The sequence below is a fragment of the Mesocricetus auratus genome, unplaced genomic scaffold, assembly GCF_017639785.1.
Source record: "Mesocricetus auratus isolate SY011 unplaced genomic scaffold, BCM_Maur_2.0 Super-Scaffold_100009, whole genome shotgun sequence".
NCBI lineage: Eukaryota > Metazoa > Chordata > Mammalia > Rodentia > Cricetidae > Mesocricetus > Mesocricetus auratus.
The window spans coordinates 56,285,061-56,312,948 of NW_024429193.1; the positions used below are offsets into that span (position 1 = coordinate 56,285,061).

Sequence of the window (27,888 nt, forward strand, 5' to 3'; positions counted from 1 at the left end):
AGAAAGACTCTACTCTTCCTTCTCGGAACTGCAAATGTGCATGATACAGTGAGGGAGATAGAGGTGGGTGGGGTGTGGGCACAAAAGGACTATAAAGACACCCACATGGAAATGATAATGCTTTGACCTTAATTCAAGAAGAAATTGTTAAAATGGGTAACAGATGTCTCTCGTTAAATGGCTGTATTGTAGGAGAGCCAGAAGAAATCTACAAAGCAGGAAATGGTCACAAGTTGGATTTCTTTTTGTGTCCCACCCCCAAATACAACTCTATCATTCAAAAGGTACCAAGGCCCATGGAATGCCTTACTGAATTCCTTTATATATATTTACTCTCATCAACATTAAAAACTAATTAATTGAAGACACCCTATCCTACCCCCAATTCCCTCAACCCTCTGTATCCTGGAATAGCCAAGTTCTTTCTAAATGCTATCTTTATGTTGCCTCTGTGAGGTAGGTTGTATTATTCCAATTTTCACCCATAAACAAGCTAAGGCACACATAAACCTTGAGTGGCAAAAGTTTTCTAGAAAGTGAATTATGAGGTCCTTAGATTTGTGTACTATTATACACTTCCACTCTACTGATGTAGGGAACTCAGGAGATACTGAGCCAATACAATCATCGACGACTCTGACTCTGAAAAGACAGCAGTGTGGTCAAAGATGGAGTCTTAGGAAACGCTCTTTACTTGGGAGTGCTATTAGCACATACATTCTTTTGATGAGGAGGTCGATCACATTATTGTAGAAAGAGTTGAAGATACAGTCTTTGTGTTCCCCACACTGTTGAGACCAGAACAGTGTCGATATTGACAAACTGTATATTCCAGGAAGCACTTACAGCTCACTCTTACCTTGTGCCACCAAATTGCAAGTCCTATGTTTTGCTGAAGATTTTTATAGTTTCAATCAGACACATTTCTATATTCTTGGTCCTGGACAATCCTACATTATAATCAGATCATCTGTATAAAATGTAAATGATATTAAATCCTGGGTTTGAGGAAAACAATGTATTTGCTCAGCATACACTGGTTGTATATATTTTGAGAAACACTTAAATACACAAAGGAAGCGTGCACTGTTTAAGAGATGCTGTGAACAATGTTGGTGGCCTGTGTAACGGAGAGTCCAAAGTGTGCACTGTTTAGGAGACACTGTGAATAATGTTGCTGGCCTGGGTAACAGACAGTCTGAACAGTGCACTGTGAGGGATGATGTGAGCAATGTTGGTGGCCTTGTAACACAAGAGTCCAGGAAACTGAAGACACTGAAAAGTTGATCCCCAGTTTCTATTAATGCTCTAAAAACAAACATTTCCATTTGATACAAATATACAAATTTAAAACATATGCAGTTCAGTATGGCCTACCAGTTTTAGATTGTTTATGTGCCAGAAAATATATAGTCAATAAAAAAATACCAGAGAGGTGGGGACAAAAGCTCTCTGGATCTGTACAGCAAAAATGAATATCACTTCAATGGGTGGTGAGTTGTGGTGAAATGGAAATCCGTGACCAAGAAGAACTTGGAAGATGGAAGGTCACAAATCTGGTGATGGAGGATAAGATGCAAAATAAGGCCCATTTTCCTGTGGAGAGAAAAAAAGACAAGACCATTAGGCAACAAGGTAAGTTAAGAGGATAAGCAAGACAGGGACTTGCAATAAATGGTGAGTACATTTGCAATAAATGGAAAGTACATTTGAAATGTCCAGCACGTATCTCGTGCTGAGTAGTCTCACTGGAGTGTGTCAGAGGTGGGGTAAAGCAGGGAGAAGCCACAAGGTTGACAATGTGCTTTAATAGACAGCATTGTTTATTGAACATTCTAAGTGCTGGACTATTTACAGGCTCCTTGTTTTCACTGCTGCTTTAAGTTCTCATATGATGTCACAGAATAGGTAACATTCTCATTTTACTGACAAGGAAAATGAAGAGCACACAGATTATGTAGTTCAACTAAATTACCTCCTGAGTAAAAGCTGAGCTTAAATTTAAAGACGAGTGAATTCTTGTTAGACAGTGCTACCTTCACATCACTGATTCTTCATTTAGTTATGGAACAATAAAAATGATTTCTGAAGAATTTAGTAGCTGTCACTGTTGGCAGCAGGCATCTTCATGACACGCCCAAGTGGCAAGGCTTGTAAAGATTACAGTTCTCAGGCCATTTAGCTCCACGTCAAGATGGAGAATTAAATGCCAGAAACTTAATATCAAATGTAGAAAGTAACCAAGTCATGTAAGGAGAAATTCTTTGGCCCCCATTTTGGGTAATCATGGTTAAAAACAAGGCAGCTAACTTTATGGCAGGAGGATCCTAGATTAGATTTCTGAGATGTAAGACTAGAGTTTTGCTTTTTCTCAAAAGTATTTCTTTGGCAAAGAACTTGTCTTCAGTAAGCCACGAGCAGAAAATGCTTACTATTAATATAAGGTACCAGTCAGGAGTGAGAAGAGGGGAGGAAGTAGACTGCTCATGGCATTTACCTTAGTTACACTGAATGCACCTAACGGGCAATTTAATGCTATCAGAGTCAAAATGAGCCAGAAGCTCAGCCAGTCTTCAGGGAGGATGCTCTGAGCAGGAACTGACCCTGGTGTCATAACCAGGAAATCAAAAGGACATCAAAGACTTTCTGATAAGAAGGAAATCTGACCAGGTATGGGGGAAAAAAGAAAATAGAAATAAATCTCAGAATTGGCTAAACTTGGGGGAAAATACATAGTTTGCATTTTGGCATGTCTATCATGATCTGTAATCTTAACAATTCTGCATTTTTTAATATGCCCTGAGAAATATATTCCTGAAGAGAATCTATTCTGAACACCTCTGTAAGGGTTCTCTTCTATTCTTCTGTGCTATTTTGTAAAGTTTTTCATATCTGCATTGATTTTTGTGGCAAACTAATGGCACATGTCTGAAATACAAAGCCACGAAACAGAGATTCCTACATCAGCTTTGCACTGTACAGGAGACTGCTGAGCCATCAAGTAGCCTCTATTTCTGGAAACAATCACAGTAATCTAAAGATTCTCGTCAGTCAAAATTGCATACTCCGATTTTACTTGTAAGAATGCTGACTCCCTCTTTTCTGGAAGCTGCCTCAGTATTTTTTTTTAAATCTAGATAAAAATTACCTTTCAACTACTTTTCATAGGTCCCTTTTAATCTTACAGAAACTGTTGGCTTCCTAAAGGACATAAATCTTTGGAGTGAGTTTTTAAGTCCACTGAAACTGATACCTATCAACACCAATTCAGTCCTTTACAAAATAATATGCTATCAAGTGTGTGGCACAACTAAACAAAAAGTATGCCGACTCTGTACTCTTTTTTTTCCAATTATGACTCAAATTTTCCTTGCAAATCATTATCCAACCACCTCCTGGTGTCTCAGGTCCACATCCTAAACTCCGTGTTACAAACTAAACACACTAACTACCTGAACCTTTCCCATGTCTCTCAAGATTTCCCTCACATTGCTTCTCTGGGGCAACAGAAATGCCATCAACCAAAAGCACTTGCTGTCTCCTTCATCTCCCACGGCCACTTTGTCTCCACATAGTGCAGCTCTAAATACCTCCTCGCTTCAAAGCCTTGCCACCCTCAGCAGCACAGCTTCACTCTGGTCTCAGCTGAGGCTGAGTCCCTCCTGTAGACTTGCCTCTCTGCTCTTCCACACTGGTCTGTCTCCCTGCACAGGAATGTAATGGCAGCTTTCCCTTGCAGAACACTCCCCTCTGACTGCAAAGCCCACCCTAGAGCATGCACAGTGGCAGAATGGCATGATATGCTCTCTGCCTGTCCCTCAACCGTCTCCTCCTCATACTTCAACTCCTTTCCTTGTTTCTCAAGACAGGGTTTCTCTGTGGCTTTGGAGGCTGTCCTGGAACTAGCTCTTGTAGACCAGGCTGGTCTCGAACTCACAGAGATCCGCCTGCCTCTGCCTCCCGAGTGCTGGGAATAAAGGCGTGTGCCACCACCTCCCGGCTAACTCCTTCATTTTTATGTCTGTCTTTGGTCCTGATAGTCAGATGGTATATTTCCATTCTAGAAAACTCTAGCATGGTGGAGAGAGATGATTTAATGAGTCAATTGTTAGTTTAGAAGTTATACTTCCTTTTGATGATCCTGTCATTGTATCCTTTTTGATATTCAAAACAAGAGAAAGCTAAACCACACAGGCAAAACAAAAGCAAGCTTGAGTCTGGTGGAGTAGTCTTTCTGTATTTGCAGGATAAATATTATACATTTAGATAGTAGTTTAAAAATGGCATTCAGATTTTTGGTATCGAAATGTTCCTTTGTGCCTTTTACATTTCCTGCTATGAATTCAAGCATGACAGGTGTAGTTCAAAGGCAAACAATAGACAGTTTATACTCCAGCAATCTTCAAGAAAACACAAATTGACATAACTTTTTCCAATCCTATATATTGAATAATCTTTGTTTTATGATCCAGCTGTTTCAAATACAAATTCTTTCTGTGCAACAGTCAAATGTGAAAGTTTATTAGCTATTAGAAGTAAATACTTGGCTCTCCACATAAGGGGAATAGAAATCATTGTTGAAGTTGAAGAAACCTTAGAGAGAAATGTCCTGCATGCCTTTTATTTAAAGACATTCAACATGTTGCACAACAATTAGGGGAGAATACTTCAAACTCGGTAGTACTTTACAATACGTCTTCTGGCTCATGCATAAAGATATATCATCAGCAACAGTTAGCCAAGGTACTTGACTAACTTCTGGCAAAGTTCTCAATTAAAAAATATTATAAAGGGGCTGTTGTGAATATACACAATAGAAAAAGAACTTTAGTGATATTTCAGAGAAGTCCTATGATTAGTTCTTCAGCAATAGATCTACAAATGTACTTATAAATAACATCACTAACATGGTAGATGCATTACAAACATTATCATAACCCTCAGAAAATGCAACTTATAACAGGGCAGGGGCTACTGAGAGAGGCTGCCTGACTTAATGTCTACGCTGTAATGCAGTCATGCTGTTCATATAGCTAAAAACTCTCAATCTTAAGAAAAGTCTTTGATGTGACAGAAACTGTCCACATAACCAAAGACCATCTTCAATTCATGACTGGAATACCCTCTTGGCATAAGGACTTTCCCCAAGGTTACTGTGTGAAAAAATACTCACTTGTTACTCCAAAGCTCACACCTGCTGCTCTGAAGCACAATTATACACTCTCATGCTCACACCTGCTGCTCTGTGGTATGTCCACACACTCTCATGCTCACACCTGCTGCTCTGTGGCATGTTCACACACTCTCATGCTCACACCTGCTGCTCTGTGCCCACTTACACACTCTCATGCTCACACCTGCTACTCTGCGGCATGTTCACACACTCTCATGCTCACACCTGCTGCTCTGCGGCATGTTCACACACTCTCATGCTCACACCTGCTGCTCTGCGGCATGTTCACACACTCTCATGCTCACACCTGCTGCTCTGCGGCATGTTCACACACTCTCATGCTCACACCTGATACTCTGAAGCACACTTACACACTCTCATGCTCACACCTGCTACTCTGCGGCATGTTCACACACTCTCATGCTCACACCTGCTGCTCTGCGGCATGTTCACACACTCTCATGCTCACACCTGCTGCTCTGTGGCATGTTCACACACTCACATGCTCACACCTGCTGCTCTGCAACATGTTCACACACTCACATGCTGCTCTGTAGCATATGTGTATCTCAGCATACTGCATACACAGGAGTATATATCTACATATAATGAGACAAAAGCTCTGTGAAACAGCTTTCTTACTAAGCATGTAGCATATTACACACTCAGATGATACTCATACCTGGCACTCTGTAACACATCCACAAACTACACAAGGCAAAAGAGAGCAGGCACTTACCCTGGCATCATATTCAAGGACAAAAGGAGGGAAGTCTATTTGCTCTGGTGATATGGCAGAAAAGAGCTGGTGTAGGCTGTCTATGTGGTGGATTTTATCCTTCAATCCTGAGACAGAAAAGGTGGTGAAAAACCATGTTGAGACCTGATTAATAGGAGAGAAAAATAATTTAAGCTAGTAGCCACCATGAGGAATAGATACACTTTTGAAATTTTACACTACTTAAAATTTGTAATTTCAAAATATTTGAAATTGTACAATAACAAGTTTTATTTCATAGTACAGTTTATAGCTAATTAGTGAGTTGTACAACAATTTCACAGAGTACAAGGAACATCTATAAAAAAGAAAGAACAATTACACCATTGGGGCTAAAATAAGGAGACTCTTTCATAAAGCCTTTATATCAGTGTAGACACACTCCTGTGTGTGCAGTACGCTGAGTCACAATGTATGCTTCTGACTCTTGACTGAACCTATGTGCAATTTATACCTGCTAGGACAGGGAAAATGGAGGCCACTGGGTACATCAACACTCCAGGGCAGGCCCATGCCAGGAGTAGTTGGCCAACACAAAATGGACTCCACGGCTTTTGTCTATTTCTTGTTTTATTTTTTGTTTGACTGTTGTTTGGCTTTGTTTTTGATGCTGGAGATGGGGAAGGAGAGAGAGAGAGAGATGAAACACAAGATTGGGCAGGTAGTAAGGATCTGGGAGGAGGTAGGGAAGGGGAAAAGACTATGATTAAAGTAGATTGTCTGAAAGACAGGCGAATGCATTATTTGATACAATAATCAATATTTTGGTATAGTACGTTAATAGACTACAAAGGTTTTCTTGTTTATGTTTCCAACATTTTGGAACTAAGATATTTTCACTTGATAACTGCCATATGATCTCTGTTGAAGCCCAGAACGTACGTGTGTGTGTGTGTGTGTGTGTGTGTACACATGAACATGTATACAAGGAACTTTTCTTCAGCCATAAAGAAGAAAGAGATTATGCCATTTGCAGACAAATGGATGGAAATGGAGAGTATGCTGTTAAGCAAAATAAACCATATTACAAAGACAACATTACACATTTTCTCTCATATGTAGAATCAATATATAAGGGGGAGGACATTAAGGTAGCTAGCTATTTGGGAAGAAGAGGAACACTGGGGACAGGAGAGGAAGACTAAGAAAAAATAATGGGGACTGAATATGATCTAAGTGCATTATAGACACATATGATGATGAAATTCACCCCTTTTTATTTTGTAAATAAGCTTTGATTGTCTTTAAAAGTAGAAAACCAGAGAATGACACCTTTGTTTAACTCACTTTACAGCATGTAAGTGAAAGGGTGTGTTAGCTTGGAAGAACCAGAAAATTTCTAATAGCAAGTGGTATTTCTGATACTAACAAATATGGTAACAGCTACAACGTATATATTATTTACCTATCTGAATTTTTATCAACAGGTTACATAGCAGTCCTGATGTTGTTTCTATTCCTACTTATAAAATATGGTAGCAGATCCACAAGAGCTTTCAGTGGACTGCCTAATATATTCCAAAACAGTATAAAACCCTGGGAGAGACCACAGCCACTTTGGGTAGCCTGCATGACACTTTGGGTGCTTTCCATTAATTCATTTTTTTATTAATTTCTCTTTGGTATGTTATCACATTCTTTAGTGGCTCTTCCAAACATTTTACATATCCCAAGCCCCTAATATGACATACTTCTTCCCTATTTGACATAATTCCTTCAAATGTACTTGTAAAATAAGACACATAACAGACAACATTGAACTAAGTTATCACCATGTAAAGCCTAGTCAAATTTCCCAAATTGGTACAGCTGTCACCTCCCATTTCTCACTTACTGCTCTAGGCTTTCCCTTGTGTAGATTCTTCTATTCTCCCATTTAAATCTCATTTGTAGAGACCTGAGACTGGACCTACTTCCTAGTATTCCAATTACATCCATTTCTGTAAACTCTCTGATTTCTAGAAGACAATCCTAGAATAACAGCATAAAATTGTGTAGGTATCTACAGAGCTGGGTTCCAAGTACTTGTTAAAGGATGAATGAATACTAAGGCCTATTTTATAATGTCCTTTTTGTCCTGGATTATTATTGATGTCATCTATATTACTGATGCCTAATAATAACTTCAAATTCCCATATTATTATCTGAATTTTCTTTCCTCCCATTTTTCAAGTTTATTGGGGGACTTGATAGGAGTAGCAAAGACACTAGGCAAAATTAGAATTAAGCAATTTAAACAGTGAATGAACTGCTTATCAAAATCAACTTGTGTTAACACATGCTATCACACACCCTTTTGTGAAACAAACTTCTACAAATTAGATTAGGTAAAATTTCCAATTATGAGCTTGAAAACTCATCCCAGACATAGCTGGTGAACTAGCAATGTCTATGAGGAGACTATGTGCAAGAACTAACCCCACACCAGCTGTCTGCTGCGCATTTCACTGGACTCTCAAGTGACATAGGGTAACTGTGTGTTAACCTTTCTTCTAAAGCAGTGGTTCTCAACCTTCTTAATGCCTTGATCCTTTAATACAATTCCTCATGTTGTGCTGAGCCCCAACCATAAAATTATTTTTGTTGCTATTTCATAACTGTAATTTTGTTACTGTTATGAATTGTAGTATAAGTACCTGTGTTTTCCAATGGTCTTAGGCAAACCCTGTGAAAGGTTCATTTGACCCCCAGAGGGGTCATGACCCACAGGTTGAGAACTACTGTAATGACATAGATTCTAGAAAAGGAGCTAGGTTATAAACAACAAATAACTTAATAATTACTACCTAAGGTAAACTTGCTACAAGCAACGAATGTCCACAAGGAAATGTCTGTTCCATATATGCAGTTTTGCTATATAGAAAATACATAAATTTGTGGAGCTAAGAATTTTCTCTCTTTCTGTCTCTCTCTTTCTCTTTTGGAGACAACGTTTCTCTGTCCTGGAACTAGCTCTGTAGACCAGACTGGCTTCAAACTCACAGAGATCTGCCTGCCTCTGCCTCCTGAGTGCTGGGGTTAAAGATGTGTGCTACCACTGCCTGGCTAGGGAATTTTTTTAGCACATTTTTTTTCTCCCTTAAATATTTTTACATGTCTTGCTTCAGTATCCTCAACTCTGCAAAAGGCCATTCCTTCTAAATGTCCCAACTGTACCTTGTTCTTCCAAGCTACTGCATAACAACAAACAGTCTGGAGATACTAGCTGATGCTCTAGTCTGAAAGCTCTGTAAGGAACACCAATGTCATATCCATAGTTTGATGTTCAGCATTTATTTAGGAGGATATCAGTGTTTGCTCAAAGAATTACCAAACAGAGTCTGTAGCTTACTTCAACACTGCTCAGGGAAAGTACGGTACTCTTTAAATTGTACTTCTTTCTGGGCCTCAGCTTCTCCATCTATAAGATGAAGCTATGTGTGTATGGTATTTTAAGGTCTCTGTAGTTATCCAGTTCTTCGATAGGACACTTAAGTGGGCTCTACCTTACTGACATGGTAGGGTGTTGATGGAAAAGGGTGGGGGCAGGCATCCCTGGGGAAGCATAGGCAGACCTTAGCATCCCATCAGCAGAAGAGAAACCAAACCTGACAGTTTCTCTCACCATGTCTTCCTTTTACATCCCATTGGTGTGGGCAGGAAAAAATTATTCAAAGCAGACAGAAGTGGAAACATAGTTAAAGGGTCCTGTTTGGGAAGACCCAAGAATACCAATTTTGTCCTTTTTCCTCTTCACATTTTAGTTTTATATGCCTTAGCTTTAAATCTTCAATTGTTTATAGTATAAACTAAAAAAGTACACAGTAAGGTTTGCTTTCATTATTTAATATCTATTACAATAAAAAAGAAATTTGATAATTCTTGGAAAGAAATTCAGATGTTTTGTGAATGCTATAATTTCTTTTCCTCCTGATTATTAAAAACTGCAAAGCTAACACAGGGTCACAGAACACAAGCCAAATAAACTCCTGGGGCTCATTCTCTACTAGACTTCTTTCTATCAGTGAACATCACTGAAGGAAAAGTAATTTAACAGTTAATTCCATGTTGGGCAAAATGGCTTGGAAATGACATGAACAATATGGAAGTCAGAATAGTGATGATTTGTAATTTTATCTGTTTAGAGACATTCTGTTTAGAGTTTTGATTTACTAAAATTTAAATAGGATTTATTGTATATGGGCCTTACCCTCTCATTTCCTAGTCCCCATAATCATGGCAAAGTAGTACAATGGCATCTAGCTGCAGCCAGGACAGCAACCCCACATCTGAACTGATGCCATGTGAAACAATTCTTTAGAGGTTTGGAATATTCTGTAATACATTTACACTCAAATCTCATTGCTAGTAATCTTGGGAAAGTACTTAATCCAAGAATCAATTCCCTTGCCTGTAAAGGATGCCACTCATAAAGCACACTCAAAGATAATACAGGAAGAAACTACACACAGTAAATGCTCAAAACAAACAATAACCCTATTAGATATTACTGTTATGGAAACTGGAACTCAGGTAGAGAAATTGTCCTTGGTTAAGAAGGAACACATTTTATGACACTGAAAAGGGAGGCCACAACAGAAGAGGTAGCAGGTGGTGGGATGAGGTGTGGGATAGGAAGGGTACAGAGTTTCTTACTGATGCCTTATGTGTTCGGTAAGGATGAGGCAAAGCAATCTGTGAAGGAGAAGCTAGCAGGATGGAGCTTGTGGAGAATGAAGAGCCTGTGAGACACCTCATCAATGTGAATAGCTACAGCAGTGAAGTCTGTGAGTTCATGAAGGACTCCAAACCTCACAGAGCTGTGATTTCCCCATAGAGATTTTTCTCTAGTCTAAGTTTTATTATGGGCAGGCATGATGAAAGAGTAAAAGGCTATCTGTCACTTTGGGCATTTACGAGAGTGACTGAATGACAGGATGTGTACTTGCCTGGATGTAGGAAGATGAAAACAAGAATTATGATATTTTTAGAGCATACAAGGACCAAGGCATTAGATTTCTTGTGGAAGGAGCAGGTACTGAAAAGGTAATTGTGAGCAAAGTAGCTACATTCAAGCCATCACAGGTTAACACAAAAAGGCAGGACATTAAATGTGTACTTGGAATGAAATCATTACAATGATCAAAGCTATGAACTCTTAAGTGACACATGTGGGAGTATTTACTAGCTATAGGATGATACTAGGAAGGTTTCGGACAGAAAGTAATTATTGAACCAAGATGTGAAAGGCCAGAAAGGTGGGCCATAAGCAGAGAGGAGAGAATGGGCTCTGGGTAAGAGCACGAGCAAAGGTCAAACACAAACAGGCAGAGACTGGAAGCTGTGGCTGATGAGGCTGTTCAGAAGGTACCAGAGTCAGACACAAGCAAACATCAGGAACACAGCAACTCAGTCAATGAAAACGGCAAACAAATCAGCAGATACAGCATCCTGAGCATGCAGTGCACTTAAATTCAGGGTTTAGTCAAAACATTAGTACTGTACCTTTGAACGGAATGTTGGATGAACAAAATAAACAGCCTTCAAATTCCTCTTGTATCTAATCAAAGCAAACAGTTACCATAAGTCACACTAGAAGTACTCATCTGTATGAACAATCAACATTTTACCTAAGTATATAAATAAATAAATATATTCACACAGAGAAAAATACCTTAAAAGCAGCAGGAATTAATATATTGAATTTTGGGTAAAATGTCAAAAATAATTAAGAACATTTCATTATTGAAACTGCCTATTTTAAAGGAAGCACTAAATGCTGCCCCTCACTGTGACGGAGGTACCTCAAGGAAGGACAAGTCAATTCATACTTTAAAAGATATCATTGTACATTATTTTTTATACCACAACAGAGTCTCTGAGCTCAAATGTATTAAAGTCACTTTGAAATTACTAAAATTATAGCAGGCATCGGGAACTAAAAGTTAGTTATTTTACAAGTTACTTACTGCACGACCCAGTGATTCTCAGAAGGCTTCGCACTTGATCCTCCCAGTGGCTCTAAGGAGAGTGCCAGCACTGACTCTACTTTAACACAGTGATCTGACAACCAAGAGGCAATGCCTAGAACCCAACCTGGGCCTCAGCCAGCTACTCCATGAAGCCTGTCTTCCAGTAATTTATCAGTCACCACCGAGTCATATGAGATTAATTGTAAGGACTTCAGAGAAATATCAGCAGCACTATTTTAGCTGAGGGCTGTGTTAGTTGAAGGGCAAGTTAGTGGCAGAAGTAGGTATATAGTGATGTGTGGCTTCATTACAAAATACTTCAAAGCACACAAAATAGGTGTCTGTTCAATTAAAGCATTAGTATTGCTAATTAAGATGAGGTTTAATAGATGGTGGAATGATGTGGGAAGTCCTGTGATTATGTCAATAAAGCACTGCTGGCCAATAGGAATCTAGATAGGTGGGACTAGGAGTCCAGGAGAACTCTGGGAAGGAGAAACACAGAGAGTCAAGATGTAATGCCATGGGGTAGGAAGCCCGGAACTATTCTCTGGTAAGAGAAATACTTAGATTAACAATTATGGGATAAATACTTAAGTCAGAGCTAGCCCGTAAGAAACAAGCAAGGCCAACAGCTTCATAATTAATATAGCCTCCTGTGTGTTTATTTGGGACTGATATGGCTCTAGAACCAGGCTGGCGGGAAAGCTTCTCTCAAGGAAAAGGCTTCTCTTTACAGTGGAAGACAATGGAAATTTATGGTAACTTAACTTCTTTGCTCCCTAACTGTAAAATGGTTTTTCAACCTAACCCATAAAAACATTGTGATGCTACAAATAAAATAGGTACCAAGAGGGTAGAATGCTTTAGATACGCCTGCCTCTGCCTCCTGAGTGCTGGGACTAAAGGCATGCACCACCAACGCCAGCCTGGAAATATAGTTTAATGAAAATAATTTCCTAGTTCCTAGTCAGTAGGCTAGGAAATCTCAATTCTGTATATAAAATTGTGACAACTGGGGCAATAAATGTCATCTTTTACTATTCTCCCATCTTCCAGATGTAGAAAAACATTAAAAGATAACAAACAGGATACTCAGCGGTAACGACATGGGCTCCCATGCCCCTGATCCATAAAGCCTGTCACACCTAATTTCTCTCCTCCCTTGTTACCGATGTAATGTGCCTGTCCCTCATCCCCTTGTCACATGGGAAAACCTCATCATGTACAAGGTAAAGATTGTCTCCAGAGACAAATTGGCCACTGATATTATCTTACATGGGGGCGGGTGGTGGGAAGTCTACTTAAACTTCCACAAAGAAGAAATGTCAAAAAAGTCTGTTTTCATGACTGACCAACCCCAAATCCCCCTAAGAAGCCCATAAATGGCCTGCTCCTTTCTGTCAGCAGGCAGTCTGAATCTCCAAAACCAGTGTTTTTCTCTTTTGCTCACCTCTTCTTGTTCCAATGAAAACCTTTACCTGTGAGTTCATGTTCAGTTTCTGTTTTTATTTATAATCACAGGGACAAATTTCCTCGGACCTGTTATCAGTATCCCTCCCAGTAGACAGGCTACTGGATCAAGTTAAATAATGTTTAAGAGTATAATCTGGTATGTATATTAACACATCACAGCAATCAAGGCTGTACTTTCATTATTTTATACACAAAGATTAGGTATGATACCAAACCTCTTCCAAGGTGGTCAAAAGTGAGAAGATTACAAATGAGTTTAGTTTAATGCAAAAGGAGGGCTTCCTATAACTAAAATATCTAATGTACATATGATAAAAATCTTTATCACATGAAATATCCTTTCAAAAGTCTTTATAAATGTTTGCTATTGCTTAGTGGTAAAAATAAAGAAGCAATACCCCCTTCATAATTTCCAAAAATAACTAACTTGACATCAACGACATCGTAGAGTTTCTTTAGGAAGTCTGAGTCCAGGTGATTGTATTCACTGGTCAGTGTGTGAAAATACACCAACACATATTCCTTCACAGCGATGTGATCCATTACATGGATAAAATATAACAGAGCCTAGAAGAGAAGAATAGAGCACTTTTCACGGTAGGCTGAGAGATGGGGAACCTATCCCCTAAGATTAATCTAATCTATAATTGCAGACAGGAAGAGTAGATTGGTAGGGATCAATTCTCTTAGCAAGTGAGTCATTCCAGCATTTGGTGATGTTCTCAAAGGCTGTGGCACAGCCCTTCTCTGTGGTGTTCTAAGTGAAGGAAGTAAGTGGATAATTAATCTTTGGTCCCTGAAAAACTCTACAAATACCTGGAAGAGCCCTTGGAAAACTATCAGGTTTTTCCTGTCTAGGACAATGATGTCAAAGCATTTAGACCTAAGATTTAATACTTGTTATAATTTTAATGGACACTATAATCCTTGACATTTCTGTTTGCATTCCACCAAGGTCTGTCCATTGGCGAGGAGACACAGACTCAGGAAAGGCACAGAGCACATGCTATGGAGCCGCTCCTTCCATGCTCTCGTGGCAGCTCAACTTTTAATGCTTATCTGAATGAGGAAAGTGGAGGGCACTGTGTGGGTGGATGGCAACACATTGGGCAACATGTCTAGAACTCAAGAGGATGATCTAATGTGAATCTGTTCTATTTTAAGAAATTTAAGAGACTAACTAAAAACAAAATGAGAAATATAACCCAAGTAGGGCTGAAGTGACCCAGTGGTTTGGCTGTAAACAACTGCAAAGAGGAAGCTAAACTACCTGAACCAAAAGGATTACCAACCAGGCTGCTTCCAGTTAATTCCTCCTCAGTGGAGTCCTTGGCATTAATGTGGATTAGGACCAAACTGCAGACACAGCAGGCAGAGGAGGGCAGAGTTGCTTTGTAAATGTTACCTGGCTTGAACCTCACAGTAAGTCTCATTTTTAAATATGAAATAACACATCATAATATCAGGAATGCTATGCAAGCATACACAAAAATCAAATGTAGGGGTTTTCTTCTCATCTGAGGAAGCCATACTAATGAAGTGGATGCCACACTGACTATTAAGAACACAAACGGCTGCACACAGAAACTTATGACGTAATTCTTTCTCTCTCTGTGAATACATTTATCCCTAGTGGTTCTACTCTTCCTCTTAACACATTATCTGTCCTTTTGATCCATATTTTACTCACACTTAGGCAAACTAGGACACTCTTTCTGGCTTCAAATTCTCTATCTTTAAGTTATTCTACTGTTATCTATAGGATTAGGCAAAAAAGAGAAAGCTGCAAGGGACAACTTCTCCTCAAAATAAGAAAATTAATTTTTTAAAAAATATTTTATTTGGTGGGTGGTGGTGGCGCATGCCTTTAATCCCAGCACTTGGGAGGCAGAGGCAGGCGGATCTCTGTGAGTTCGAGACCAGGCTGGACTGACAGCCTCCAAAACAATACAGAGAAACCCTGTTTCGTAAAACCAAAAAAAAAAAAATTATAATTGTATTTGTGTGTGTATTTGTGAGTGTACACCATGTGCTCAGGGGTGTACATTGGCATCGGATTCCCTGAGCTGGAGTTAGAGGTGGCAATTGTGGGCCACCCACTGTGGGGGCTGCAAATTGAGTCTTACGAAAAGAGTCGTATCCATTCTTACTGCTGAGCCATCTCTGCAGCCCCAAAAGAATGCATTCTGAAATACTTACTTCACCTTTTACTTAGTCGTGTCCCCTATTGACACATCTCTCCTCTCTACTGTACTTGCTTCAACCACAAACTCTCCTCCAATGCTGGCTATATAAGCACTGTAATCGGAGTTGTATCCCAGCCTCTTTGAATCACAGATTCTAAGGGTCACAGAACATTCCATTTGTGAGTATGCCATCATCAGCTAGCTACTGGAGATTTAAGTTAGAGGACCTGCAAGACACTGGACTCACTGCTTTCACACACCCAAATACTACTGACCAAATGTCTGAGAGTTACAAGTTCTGATCAGTTTCTAAATAGCTATGTTTTACCTTAAAAGTATATGTACTTTCTCCTTTTTAAGGATGTTATGCTTTTAATGCACATGGGTCAATTACAACTTATTTTTTGTAGTTATTTCTAGTGGAATTGATATTTTAGGGTAATATGTGTACGTGTGATTGTATGTATGTATGTATATATGTATGTATGTAAATGTTTTAATAGGACAGCTTTTATCTAATCTTTGGTAATTTCATTCAAGTAAACAGTGTATCACATCTACTCTTCCCATTCTAGGCACCCCAACATGCCCTGTTCCCCACTTCATGACCTTTTTCTTTTGTAACAATGTACGGAGTGCTACCTGCTGGTACGCTTGGCTGAAGAGCTCTATTTAGCTCATGGCTCAACTGTCCCTCCAAGTGAGTATTCTACCTTTAGCAGTTGCAGAGTTTATGCTACTTCTCCCCATGGGAGTATTTTCCTAGTATAAAGTCATATCCAAACAAAATAGCTGTGCTTTTGGAGTAATACCAGAGACTTCTCATATTTGTTTCTCCTACAGAGGACAAGCAACCCCCTACCTTCCCTGAAATGATGCATAGCGAGTCTCAGGTGATGCTTTTCCACCAAGATCCACAATGCATTCATCTGTGCTGGAGGGCCTAATTGCCACAACGGTACTCTTCTCACTTACACACCCACCTGATCCCTGGAAGAAGCCATCTACAGCTTACCTTGTCCATATCTATCAACGTCACAGGAATGTTTCTGCCAACTACCACCATCACTGTGCGGCCACAGTTGTCCACACCTAAGAGAGGAGGCGCAATCAGGACCAGAAACCTTATTACAAGACCAGTGTTTGTCCTGTCAAATATATGTATTTGATTGCACTAAACAATTCTACACATTCAAAGGTAAGAAACGAGACGCACAAGCTTACAAATTATAATATAGATTTCTTCTATTGATAGGGAAATACTTTTTCTTTCTTGTTTTTAAAGCTTTATGAGATTTTGACCACAGTTACATTATTATAACTTATAGTCTTTTTTAAAAAAAAATAATCGTTTTGTTTAAGTTCATCAAAATGTCTAATAATCTTAGTGACACAGGAAATACTAGAAGCTCTCAATTGAAAATTAATAGGTAATGCCTGAAATGAAACCCAGTGGGGGAAGTGGGGACTGGAGAGGGCTATAAGCTGTGAATTTTGTATTGACAAATGCATAGGATTCCTTAGAATCAGAAAAAATTCTAACAGAAAAAGCAAAACAGACGACGTGAGACCCTAAGAAAACTCTAGAGGTTAACATAGTATGTCTAAGATCCTCATCACCGCAAGACCTATTGACATTAGCACAAAACATTGTGTTTACAGAGAAACCAAGTCTCCCATAGCACAATGAGTTAGATCCTTAATTAGCAAGAATAAGTGGTCATTAAGCTCACCTGTTTGGTATAAGGCTTTCAGAGAAGCAATATCGGACAGGTCCTCGGATCTTGCTTGGCATAACCAACGGTTATAACTAGACAAAAAAAGGATAAAATCAGCAAACACTGGCAAGTTACTTTTGCAAATGGAACCCATTTTAATATCTTTTTCTGGTCATAAAGAACTGATGCTTCATTACAACACAGAGTTAGAGGCCATTGCACTGAGCAGAATCTCAGATAAATGTGCATTAGTGAGAAAATGTGTATATACCGATGACTGAAAACAATTCTTATGGTAAGTGAAGCATATATAGGTAAGTGGCTAAGACCTCAAGTATTCAAAATAGCATAACTGAAGAATATTCTTATTTTTCTTTACTACAAAAACAGGAAAAGCCTCAGTGTTAGATCTCCAAAGTGGATAACCACTAACAAAGATATGATGAGTGCTTGAGAATATTGGAATGAATAGACAACAGAATCACTACCCTCACAAAGTCCTATCACAGCCGAAAGACAGTTAAGTGCTGCCCATGTTATACAGGTCCATAGGGAGGCAGGACGTTTTATCTGGCAAGTCAGACATTTTATGATTGGTTAGTGAAGCTAGAATTGATACCCTACTTACTATGCTTGGACTAATTTGGCTTTGGCAAAAAAGAGGTTACAAATGGTTTTAATGGTCAACTTAATATTTTAGCTCTCTCTCTCTTTTTTTTGAGATGGGCTCACTCTATTATGTAGCTTCTGCTGACTGGAACTCACTATGTAGAGTAGTCTATCCTCAGACTTGAAGATCTGCCCACTTCTGCTTCCTGGGTGCCGGGATAAAATGTGTGTCACTGCACCCAGTTCAAGTTAATCTTAACTGCTAATTCACCAGATGACTCACGACTGCCTATAACTCCAAGGGATCCAATGCCATTTTCTGACCTGTGCAAGGACCTGCACATATGTGCACATATATACATAGACACAGACATACACATGAATTCTTTTAAGAAGCATTTTTCAGATATGAAAGACATTTATAACTTCTGTGAGTTTTCATGTTTTTAAAAGAAAGATTATACCTGATTTTTTTTACCAAAATAAATCTGGAGAATAAAAAAAAGTTCTTAAATCTACATGAAATTATTTTTAGTACATGGTTAAACTCTAGAATGGTATAATCAAATTTCCATCTTGTTAACTTTGGTCAGTGATTAATAGTTTGCGATCATTCCAGGGATAGATTTTTGTTTTGTTTTGTTTTTGTTTTATGAGACAGGGTTTCTCTGTATTGTTTGGGAGGCTGTCGGTCCAGCCTGGCCTCGATCTCACAGAGATCCACCTGCCTCTGCCTCCCGCGTGCTGGGATTAAAGGTGTGCGCCACCACTGCCCGGCCCTCCAGGGATAGATTTTGAGAAGCAAAATCTACATAGGCATGTTTTGGTAGAGTTTATAATTTACATTTGTGATTTATAAAAGATTTGATCAGTGCTATGATCTTGGTACTGTTCTGGTTTGTGCAGATCATAAGGTACATTTCAATGCAGTAACTCCAGACTGTGGCTGTCAGGCTTATTCTTTATCTAGTTAAGCCTCCTCCACAGCAGATGGTATCACTAGAGATGCTTTTCTTCCCTCTACTTAAAGAATCATTTATATTCCCATAGGTTTTCCCACTGAAAACTTCCCTCCATTTTTTGTGTATTATTACAAAAGAGACAAACAATCCTCTATTCCAATCCCAAAGTCAAAGCTAAAAAAGGAAAAAGCAAGCAACAATATAGTTCAACAGCTGATTCCAATGAATAAATCTTATTGTGTGCCATGCAAAGCATAACCATGAAGTACAAACTATTAAGTAAAGCAAGTTGTGATGACAGAAAAGCCACTCAACTCAGCCATTAGGCTGCTCCTAAAGGCAGAAATACTGAGTTGTTTTCCAGTGGGTTGCAACTGATGAGGTTACATATTGTCCCCACAATGGTAACATAAGTCAACTTCTTCCAGTTAATCAGTCACTGTACACCTACACAGCCAAAGACTGAATGCTGAAGAAGTTAAAATTACTACTAAAATACAGGACCTTCATGGGTCTGCACTGGATTCCCTATGTGTATGCTATGGCTGTTAGTGGGATTCCTAACAGTGGGAATGGGTATATCTTTGACTCTTTTGCTTGCTCTTGGTACTCTTTTCCTCCTATTGCCTTATCCAGTCTCCATATGAGGGGCATTTGCTTTGTCTTATTATATCTTGTTTTGTCCTGTTTGGCTGTTGTCTCTTGGAGGCCAACTCTTTTCTGAAGAGGGAACAGAGGGGAAGTAGATCTGGGGGAGAGAGGAGATGGGAGGAAACTGAGAAGAGTAGAGGGAGGGGAAACTGTGGTTAGGATGTATTGTAGAGAGAAGAATCTATTTTCAATACAAATAAATTAATGAATTTTAAAAAGTTTAGATAAAGCCCATTGTTCGAGGAACAATTCAACCTGGAATTCAGGTTTTCTAGACATACTGCAAATGTTGTGTCCTACATTCATCCTTTTGTGTCCTGCTTGACCAGGTTCACTATAAATGAAGTTGAACATTTCCTGTGTGCAGGGCTCTAAGCTCTGCAAGGGCAGAAGCTGTACCGGTCTTGCTTGTCTCTGCATTAGCAGATGTACTCCAGCACATGATGATGTCAGTAAGGGTTTAATAATACTTAATAATTAATGAAACGATGCCTTTGTGTGAGGAGTGATGTTAGCGTCATAGGCAACTGGATGTTAAACACAACAAAGACCACTAATGAAAGGAAACAAAATAGCCTAATCATCTTCTCCCTGTTTCCCAGTGTCTGTGATAAAGGCTTTCAAAAGCTGTAATTTTGAAAAGCTGCTGGTTTGTTTCTAACAACTTCACCTTAGATACATCCAAATCTCTCGCAATGGACACAGCGTTAAGCTGTATTAATGAAGGATCAGGGCCCTGTCTGTTTTCAGGTTTTGTAAAGGACTGGACAGACACCGGTGCAGCACAGCAGAGCAGTGAGAGGATAGTGAGGAGCCAGTGAGGGAGAGCTGGAGGCTTTCAGAGAGACAGCAATCACCCATCTACTTCACAGCCTTCGTCCCGATCAACTGAAGGGGACTGGGTCAGTGTGTGAAGTAAGACCCTGCTTCAGGAAAGCAGAAGTACATCTTTGTAAACACTATCCTGCAAAATCAAGCAAGGCAGGGCAGGGCAGGCTTCCAGCTTTGCAATATCATAAACTCAACAGTCATCAGTTCTAAACTGTTGTTCTCAGGACCCCTTCATGTTTATATCTGCCAACATTTACAATATCAGAAATAACAGAACTCTAAAAGCATTTATTTATTTGATTTAAAAGAAACAAAAAACGATTATCTAAATATAACATTTTTAATTTACTTTTTTTGAATATAAGTTTAAACATAAAAAAATCTGTGTTTAGGAAGATGATCTATATCCTCTTAGTTTCACAATTCTCTTTAATATCTGGAAGACCCCATACTCTAGCCTACACTGGCCTCTTGCAACATCCCAGGTTAAGGAGCCCAAGAAAACTTGATAGAACATGGTGAGAATGAGAATAGAAAAGGAAAGCAAGTCTTGGTGACATAATGAAGACAGTTTGGCCTCACAGGCCCCTCACTTTTGAGAAGCACTGTTACTATTCCAGCAAAAGAAGCAGAAGGCCATGTACCTGAGGATGCATCTGTGCCACGAGTCCTCACACAGCTACATCCACACAACACCTTCCCTTAACAAAGCATTGGGAGAGGAAAAGCAACTACACTGAACCCCACACCAATCACAGTCAGTCAGTGAGCTGGCTCATACCCCAGTCTGCCAAACACCTCTTGGTGAGCTGAGGACATCACTATCACCATTTCCATCTTCAGTCTCTCTAGACTTCTAGCTGAGTGCCGCCTAAACCATGAATGCTTCTATGCTCAAATGAACTGCCAGATTGATTTTTGTCTGTGCCTTTTCTTTGAGCAGCACTCTGAAGTATTCTGCATTAGACAAAAGAAGTCATCTTCAATCTCACAAAGGATAATCTTTTCATTCAGTGATAGCTTTATTGGACAGCAGAACACCCAGCCTTTGTTTTGCTGCTGCGGCTTTGCTGCCACTAAGTGGTAACTGGATGTGCACAATACCCTGCCCAACAGCTGCCCAGAACTTCTGCCTTAATGTACTCAATGCCTCTGACAGCCAAGGTATGACCACTTTAATGCTCAGGACATTCTTATTTATGTCTGCATCCAGGACATGTTCTTATAGAATAAGTGTCTAAAGTCTACCATGCCACACTCTCCAGACCAAGGCCTTCCCCCAGGAAAGGGTACTCTTTTACATGCCGTATGCATTACCTTTCCGAGAACCTATCCCTTTTCTGAGGGCAAGTTACCAGAAAATGCAGACTCAGAACATACGTGCTCAATTTAATACTGGCCTGAATAGTAGTTAGTAAGTGAAACAAATCAACTCCCATAGAAAAATGAGATCAAATAAGCATCTTGGAAGGAAAAAAAAAGGCAGAATCTCTGTTACTTCAAGGAAAATGAAAGGTTATTGGATGTGAGGGGAGGCAGGGGGAAGAAAGAGGGAGAGAACAGGAAGGCATGGCGCATGTGTAGCAGCCAAGAGAACAACTTGTAGAAGCTTGTCTCTCCTTCCACCATATGGGATCCAGGCAGCTGTCTTACCAGTCCCAGTTGCTTCTCATGGAACACAGTTTTTTACTTTAAGACAAACTATGGCTATTTAACATGAATTGTTTTCTTTAAATGAATAAAATGATCTTGTCTTTTCAAAACAAAAATAATCAGTAAGACTAACTTGCTGATGATGATAAAATCTGAGCCCAATATACATTCCACACACTTGACTGTGGAAAGTCTATATCTTCTTGACTTTTTTTTTTTTTGAGGCAGGGTCTCATTATATATTCTTAGCTGGCCTGAAACTCAAGAGAGATTCTGCCTGCCTCTGCCTCCTGACTGCTGGGATTGAAGGCATGTGTCAGCAGGCCCAGCTGGGAAGCTTGGCTTTTGCAGTGAGACTGGTGCTGGAATTAATGTGTCTTGATACTGTATAATGAAGCATGTTGACACAGTTATCTGAGTGAATCTCTACTTTGCCAAAGATCTATGCATCACATCACAAAGCCATGCTTACAGTGCATGATAAGTCAATGTATTTTAAAGCAGAATAGGAAAACACAGATGTGGGGCTGGAGATGGTACTAGAGAGTCAATATACTTGATTCCAGGTCTGGTAACAAGTTTGATCCCCAGGAACCCATATGGCAAAAGCAGAGAATTCATGCAAGTTATCCTCTGTCATATGCAAGCTGTGGTGGGCGGGCAACTCATATGCACATGCATGCATACACACATACATACAGATATAAGTAAAAACAAAAAATCACAATGGGTAAGGTTTGAGATCCCATACTGCAACTAAAGTTAAGAAACCATTATCTATCCAATTCTATGACATTCACAGAAACATATCTGATTCCTTAAATGTCTTTAAAAGTACTCCTTAGCTTTTCAAGTCTCTATTTGAGTAGTGTCATATTTTCCTTCACATAAAACAATTTACAACAGTATGTATGATGCTATTAGAGTCTAGTCAGCTTCATTTAGATGATCAATTGAACATCTGATAAGATCTTAATAGACAAAATTAGTTAACTTTGAAAAAATGCTTACTTATAAATGGAATTAATACTTTCTGATATAGTAAATATTAGGAGATATAATCCATGTAGACACAAGCCCTCTGGGATCCTCAACCATTTATAAGAGTGCAAGGGCAATCTGAGAACCACAAACAACACAAACCATGACATGGGAATTTTAAAAATGCACAGAGACAGATCACAATGATGTGGCAAGGGAGCCCAGTCACTGTTTTAAGGAAAAATGTCTGCCAGATGACACTATATATGACTGAGTTGACAAACTATTGAGCTTGGCATTTGGTTCATCCTTTGGAAAACTTGTTCACTGGTTCCCTCTAGTGGTAAATGTGTTTCTGTTATTTGCAAATTGGAGTAAAGTGAAGACCTGAGACTGAGAAGACAGAAAAATGTTAATTCTGGCTGGGGGAGTCATTTTCTTCAGTGGTGTCACATGGCTAAGTTGCCCAGGCTCCCTCCCAAGCTCATGGAGGCAACCCTAACTGAACTCAGTGGGCTACAAAACAAGTCACAAAAGTAGAAGAAGAGGGACTCACTGGGAAGGGGATGAGAGAGGGTAGCTAGCAAGAGGTGAAAATGATAAAATATATCATGTAGATATATGAAACTCAAAAATAAAAAATATATAAAAATTATGTTTATAAGGGACTTCTGAGCTTATCTAACCCAACTTCCATTCTATGACTGGAGACTGACATCACAGAAGTATCATATAAGACAGGATGATAGGCTGTTGCAGGATGTGAAAAAGCAAAACAGGGGAGGCAGGTATTTTTAGACCCAACAGGTAAGGTTTGAGAGGCATTTTCTTTACAGCTGAAATCTGGAAAACGGACAGGATTGAAGTGAGAGAAGATCTCAATCAAATTGAATGGGAGGGACCAAAGTTCAAAAATAAGATACAGACTGGTTAGCTTAGTACTGAAGAAAGCCACAGACAGTGATGCATTTTACCGGGCTTGCCTTCCAGGTGCCGGGCTGCACACACTGCAATTATCTGATGCTCAGTATATGAGCTGTTATCCTTTACCAACCCAATAGGGAATGGAGAGCCATGTACAATTTACTTTTTTCTTTAAAATCTTTGAAAAGCAGCTAGCTTTACTATTAATCTTTGGAAAATACGAAGTACAAAATAAAGCTCCATCTATGATTTTCAAAGGATTCATTCATAATTGCTTTTGTATTACAAACACTGAGAAAATAGAATGTAAAGGTCCTCGGAGTAAGTTGGGGAGACATAAAACTCTTCAGCTAAAGAAATTTTAACGGCTTCAGTGATAAACGCACAGCAGAAACCTTGTGAGTGCCTTTCTTTTCTTCTAATTTCCCTGTTTAGACTATAACCACACATGGAGGCATGGCAATTAGAGCCAATGCTAGGTAAAAATCCTGCAACATACCATATATCTTACCACTGGATTCCCCACACCGATTCAACTTTCGGCTCTGCACCTACAGAATGGGGACAGTACCCTCTTACTCAGTCATCACAGAGATTAAACAAGAGGAAGTTTGTGTACAGAAAAGCATCTAGCAGATGCCAGAGCTCTTTTCTGACTTTACACTGCCTGTCTGAACAGTCTGCCTTACTTTCTTTGATGCTGCTTCTGCAGGGCAGCTTCGGACAACTGTCCCTGGAGGATCAGTTTTCTCTGCTTGTCAATATCTCCTTCCATCCGAGCAAAAGCATGAGAGCCAATAAAAGACAGATCCACTCCCAAGCCTTCATCCTCATCTTCTTCTTGGTTGTCTGCAATGAAAAGACTATCAGCAGAGAGCTACGAAAGCAGACAGCAAAACTGACAATGAGTGCTACAGGAGGAATGACCACGAGGCAACAAAAACAAATCAAAAAACAAAACAAAAACAAAAAACCCTCAAACCCTGGGCAAAAATTGTGATTCTGAAGTAACATTTAGAAACCCCAAGTCCTGAAATAATGAAATAAAGGTAACTAATCTATCCCCTAAGCCAATTTCATTTTCATGCCCGGCACTAAGTGTGTGAGGCATGTTTCCACCCAAGGAGTTGATGGTCTTATATAGGTCAAGATTGATAGAAGCTTCTTATAGGATAGATTCAGAAGGACTCCATTCTAACATGCTCTCTGCCTATAACTTTCAACTTACATGAGTATAAAACCTAAAGAAATAACATGGCTATAGTATTCTTATCTTACTAAGTTAACTATGGCTTTTAAACTGCTCAAAACTTGAAAATTTAATGTGATAATATACTCAATATACTCTTCATGACCTAGAAACTACATTCAGCTGAGCATGTTATTATTTGCCCACTCTTGAATCCCCAAATACAAGCCCTGCATCTTTGCTGGCTGGTGTTTTATCAGTACCCTAGCTTCCTGAAGAAGAAAATTAAGAAAATCAAACAGTGAACCATTATACATTGCTGGTAGGAATATACATTAGTGTAGCCACTATGAAAATCATTATGAAAGTTTCTCAAAAAGCTAAAAACAGAATTGCTACATGACTCAACCATATTGTTTCTGGAGATAAACCCAAAGAATTGGTAGAAATATCAGAGACATTTGCTTACCCGTGTCTACCGTTCACAACAGTCTAGATTAGGGATCAGCCTAGATAGTTGTAAGAGATGAATGGATAAAATGGGATACAGACACACACACACACACACACACACACACACACACACACACACTCTCTCTCTCTCTCTCTCTCTCTCTCTCTCTCAACAGAATTTTACTCAGTCATAAACAATGAGGAAATTGTGATCTGCAGGATCATTAGGCTAAGCAAAATAAATCAGGTGCCAAAAGATGCATATCATGTAGCTTTTCCTCATATGTGGAATCTAGATTTTATACAGATGTAGGTGTGTGTGTGGAGTGAACACTTTGAGAGAAGGGACCAGCAGGAGAACAAGAGAGAAGAACGAGGAATGAATAAAACAAAGTAAATACCACCTCTGTCTGAAAACGTCATAGGGAGCCCAAATTTGTGTACTATTTAAAGACAACAAGAAGAATTCCAGTACTCACCCTCTGAAGCACCAGGTTTCTCACTTATTCTAATCTGCCGCTCAGGCACCACAGGCTCCCCATCTGCATTTCCAATATCTGCAGGTAGGTATGGCAATGACTGGCTCTCCTCCCTTAACGACCTTGGGAAGTATAGAGGTAGCAGCTTTTGGTAAGTAGCCTGTGTCAGAAAAGTAAGGCATTCTGTGAAAAACGGTGCCATAGGAAAGTAGCCTGAGCAGCAGTTACTGCGGTCCACATGCTGTGAAGTCAGACTGAAGAACACAGGCCTCACCACTCCCTATGCTCACGGTGCTGTCTGAGAGTCTCATTCACTCCTCACATTAGCCATGAAGAAATGGCACACTGGTCAAGTCACAGGAAATGCCCACCTTGGTCAGGGTCACCAAATCTGGAATTCGTTAAGTCTACCACTCCTGTTTGCAATCCGCCTTTCTTACTACACTTTCAGCAGCACAGGTGCTATTTACCAAGCTTAGTGTACCAGTCTCTACGTGAACTAGGGTTAGGTTTTTAGTTTTCTTAAACAAACAGCACCCCTCAAAACCATTTCTAACTATATCTGAAGGACTGATAGTTTGCATTCATTCTTAGAAATTAACAAAAAAGATAAATTTTACTTTAGAAAAAGAAATAAGTAGCCTGTCAGATGACTTCATAGATTAAGACCACCATGCTTGGTGACCTGAATTTGAGTCTTGTGACCTACATGGTAGAGAGGGAGAGCCTGAAGGTTATCTTCTGATTTCCACACATACATTCTCCCAATCTCCTCCACAATAAAACACATAAATAAGCCTAATTTTAAAAAAATTAGGGAAGGCAATGGAGGTGGGAAATGAATGGAAACAAAATACAGCAATATATGATATGAAGAGATGAAAACCATCACATTGTATGCTAACCTAAAAATTAATCAAGTAACTTCAATATGCTAAAATAAAGAATGAATAAGGTTTAATGAATCTGATGACTTGCACATGTGCAGGTCCTGTGCTCTTTTCCAGCACCGGACCAATCAAAGTGCTGTGTGCTGGTAGGACCCAGGTTTGTTGAAACACTCTGTCTCTTCTGCATCCTAGGGATTACTGTACCATTGCTTACCATTACTTAGCAACTATTCCAAACTTCAGGGGCTCAAGAGATGGTTAGAAGTGATGGGCAGTTGAAGCTTTTCCATGTTCCATTCCATGCCCACCTACACTGGGCAGCTCATAACTATCTCTAACTCTAGATCCAGGAAATCCAACATCTTCTAGTCTACATGGGTATCCACACTTGAATGCACATAAACTTACATAAGTACACCTCCATACACAAATATAAAATAAAATGAATAAATTCTTTAAAAGGACTAAAACAATGATAACACAAAAGTCATGGAATTGAATACTGGTCAATAAAATCATTCAAGAAATCAGTATTATACACAGAACTATACCATTTCCTAAACAGAAGCCTGAAGACATTAGATTTGTACCTTTAAACAAACAAACAAAAACCAGATAGGCTGGGTGTGGTGGCACATGCCTTTAACCTTCACATTTGGGAGGTAGAAAGAGGCAAACCTGTGAATTTGAGGCTAGTTTGATCTCTATAGTGAGATCAGGCCAACCAGGGCTACATAGAGAGACTGTTGTCTCAAAAAATCTAGAAATGAGCAAACAAATAGGGTCAACATCAGAGGCTCAGCTTGTCAACGTGTTTGCTGTGCAGATCTGGCTATCTGAGTTCAATCTATAAAAATGCAGAAGGTGGGAGGAGAGAACCAGTTCCACAAGCTGTCCTCTGATGTCCACACATGTCATGACACACTGAGTACAGGCAAACCTGCACACACACAATCACACATACACTAAGATTTTTGAAGAAT

The 27,888-nt window shown here is 39.4% G+C and overlaps 1 protein-coding gene across 2 annotated transcripts in view; it reads right to left on the minus strand.

Annotated features, from left to right (window-relative positions):
- Positions 1-669: 669 nt before the first annotated feature.
- The window catches only part of Gdap2 (ganglioside induced differentiation associated protein 2), a 51,791-nt gene continuing 24,572 nt past the window's right edge, over positions 670-27,888 (minus strand). The window contains exons 7-14 of one of the 2 annotated variants that reach the window (XM_040752151.1): positions 26,016-26,175; positions 24,584-24,743; positions 17,299-17,375; positions 16,581-16,657; positions 13,807-13,946; positions 11,437-11,491; positions 5,913-6,056; positions 670-1,596 (exon numbers count right to left, since the gene is read on the minus strand). In XM_040752151.1, coding sequence (XP_040608085.1) covers positions 1,549-1,596; positions 5,913-6,056; positions 11,437-11,491; positions 13,807-13,946; positions 16,581-16,657; positions 17,299-17,375; positions 24,584-24,743; positions 26,016-26,175 — 861 coding nt within the window. In that variant the 3' untranslated portion in view covers positions 670-1,548. Of the gene's footprint in view, positions 1,597-5,912; positions 6,057-11,436; positions 11,492-13,777; positions 13,947-16,580; positions 16,658-17,298; positions 17,376-24,583; positions 24,744-26,015; positions 26,176-27,888 lie in introns of those variants that run through there. The other variant, XM_040752152.1, reaches the window with a different exon arrangement.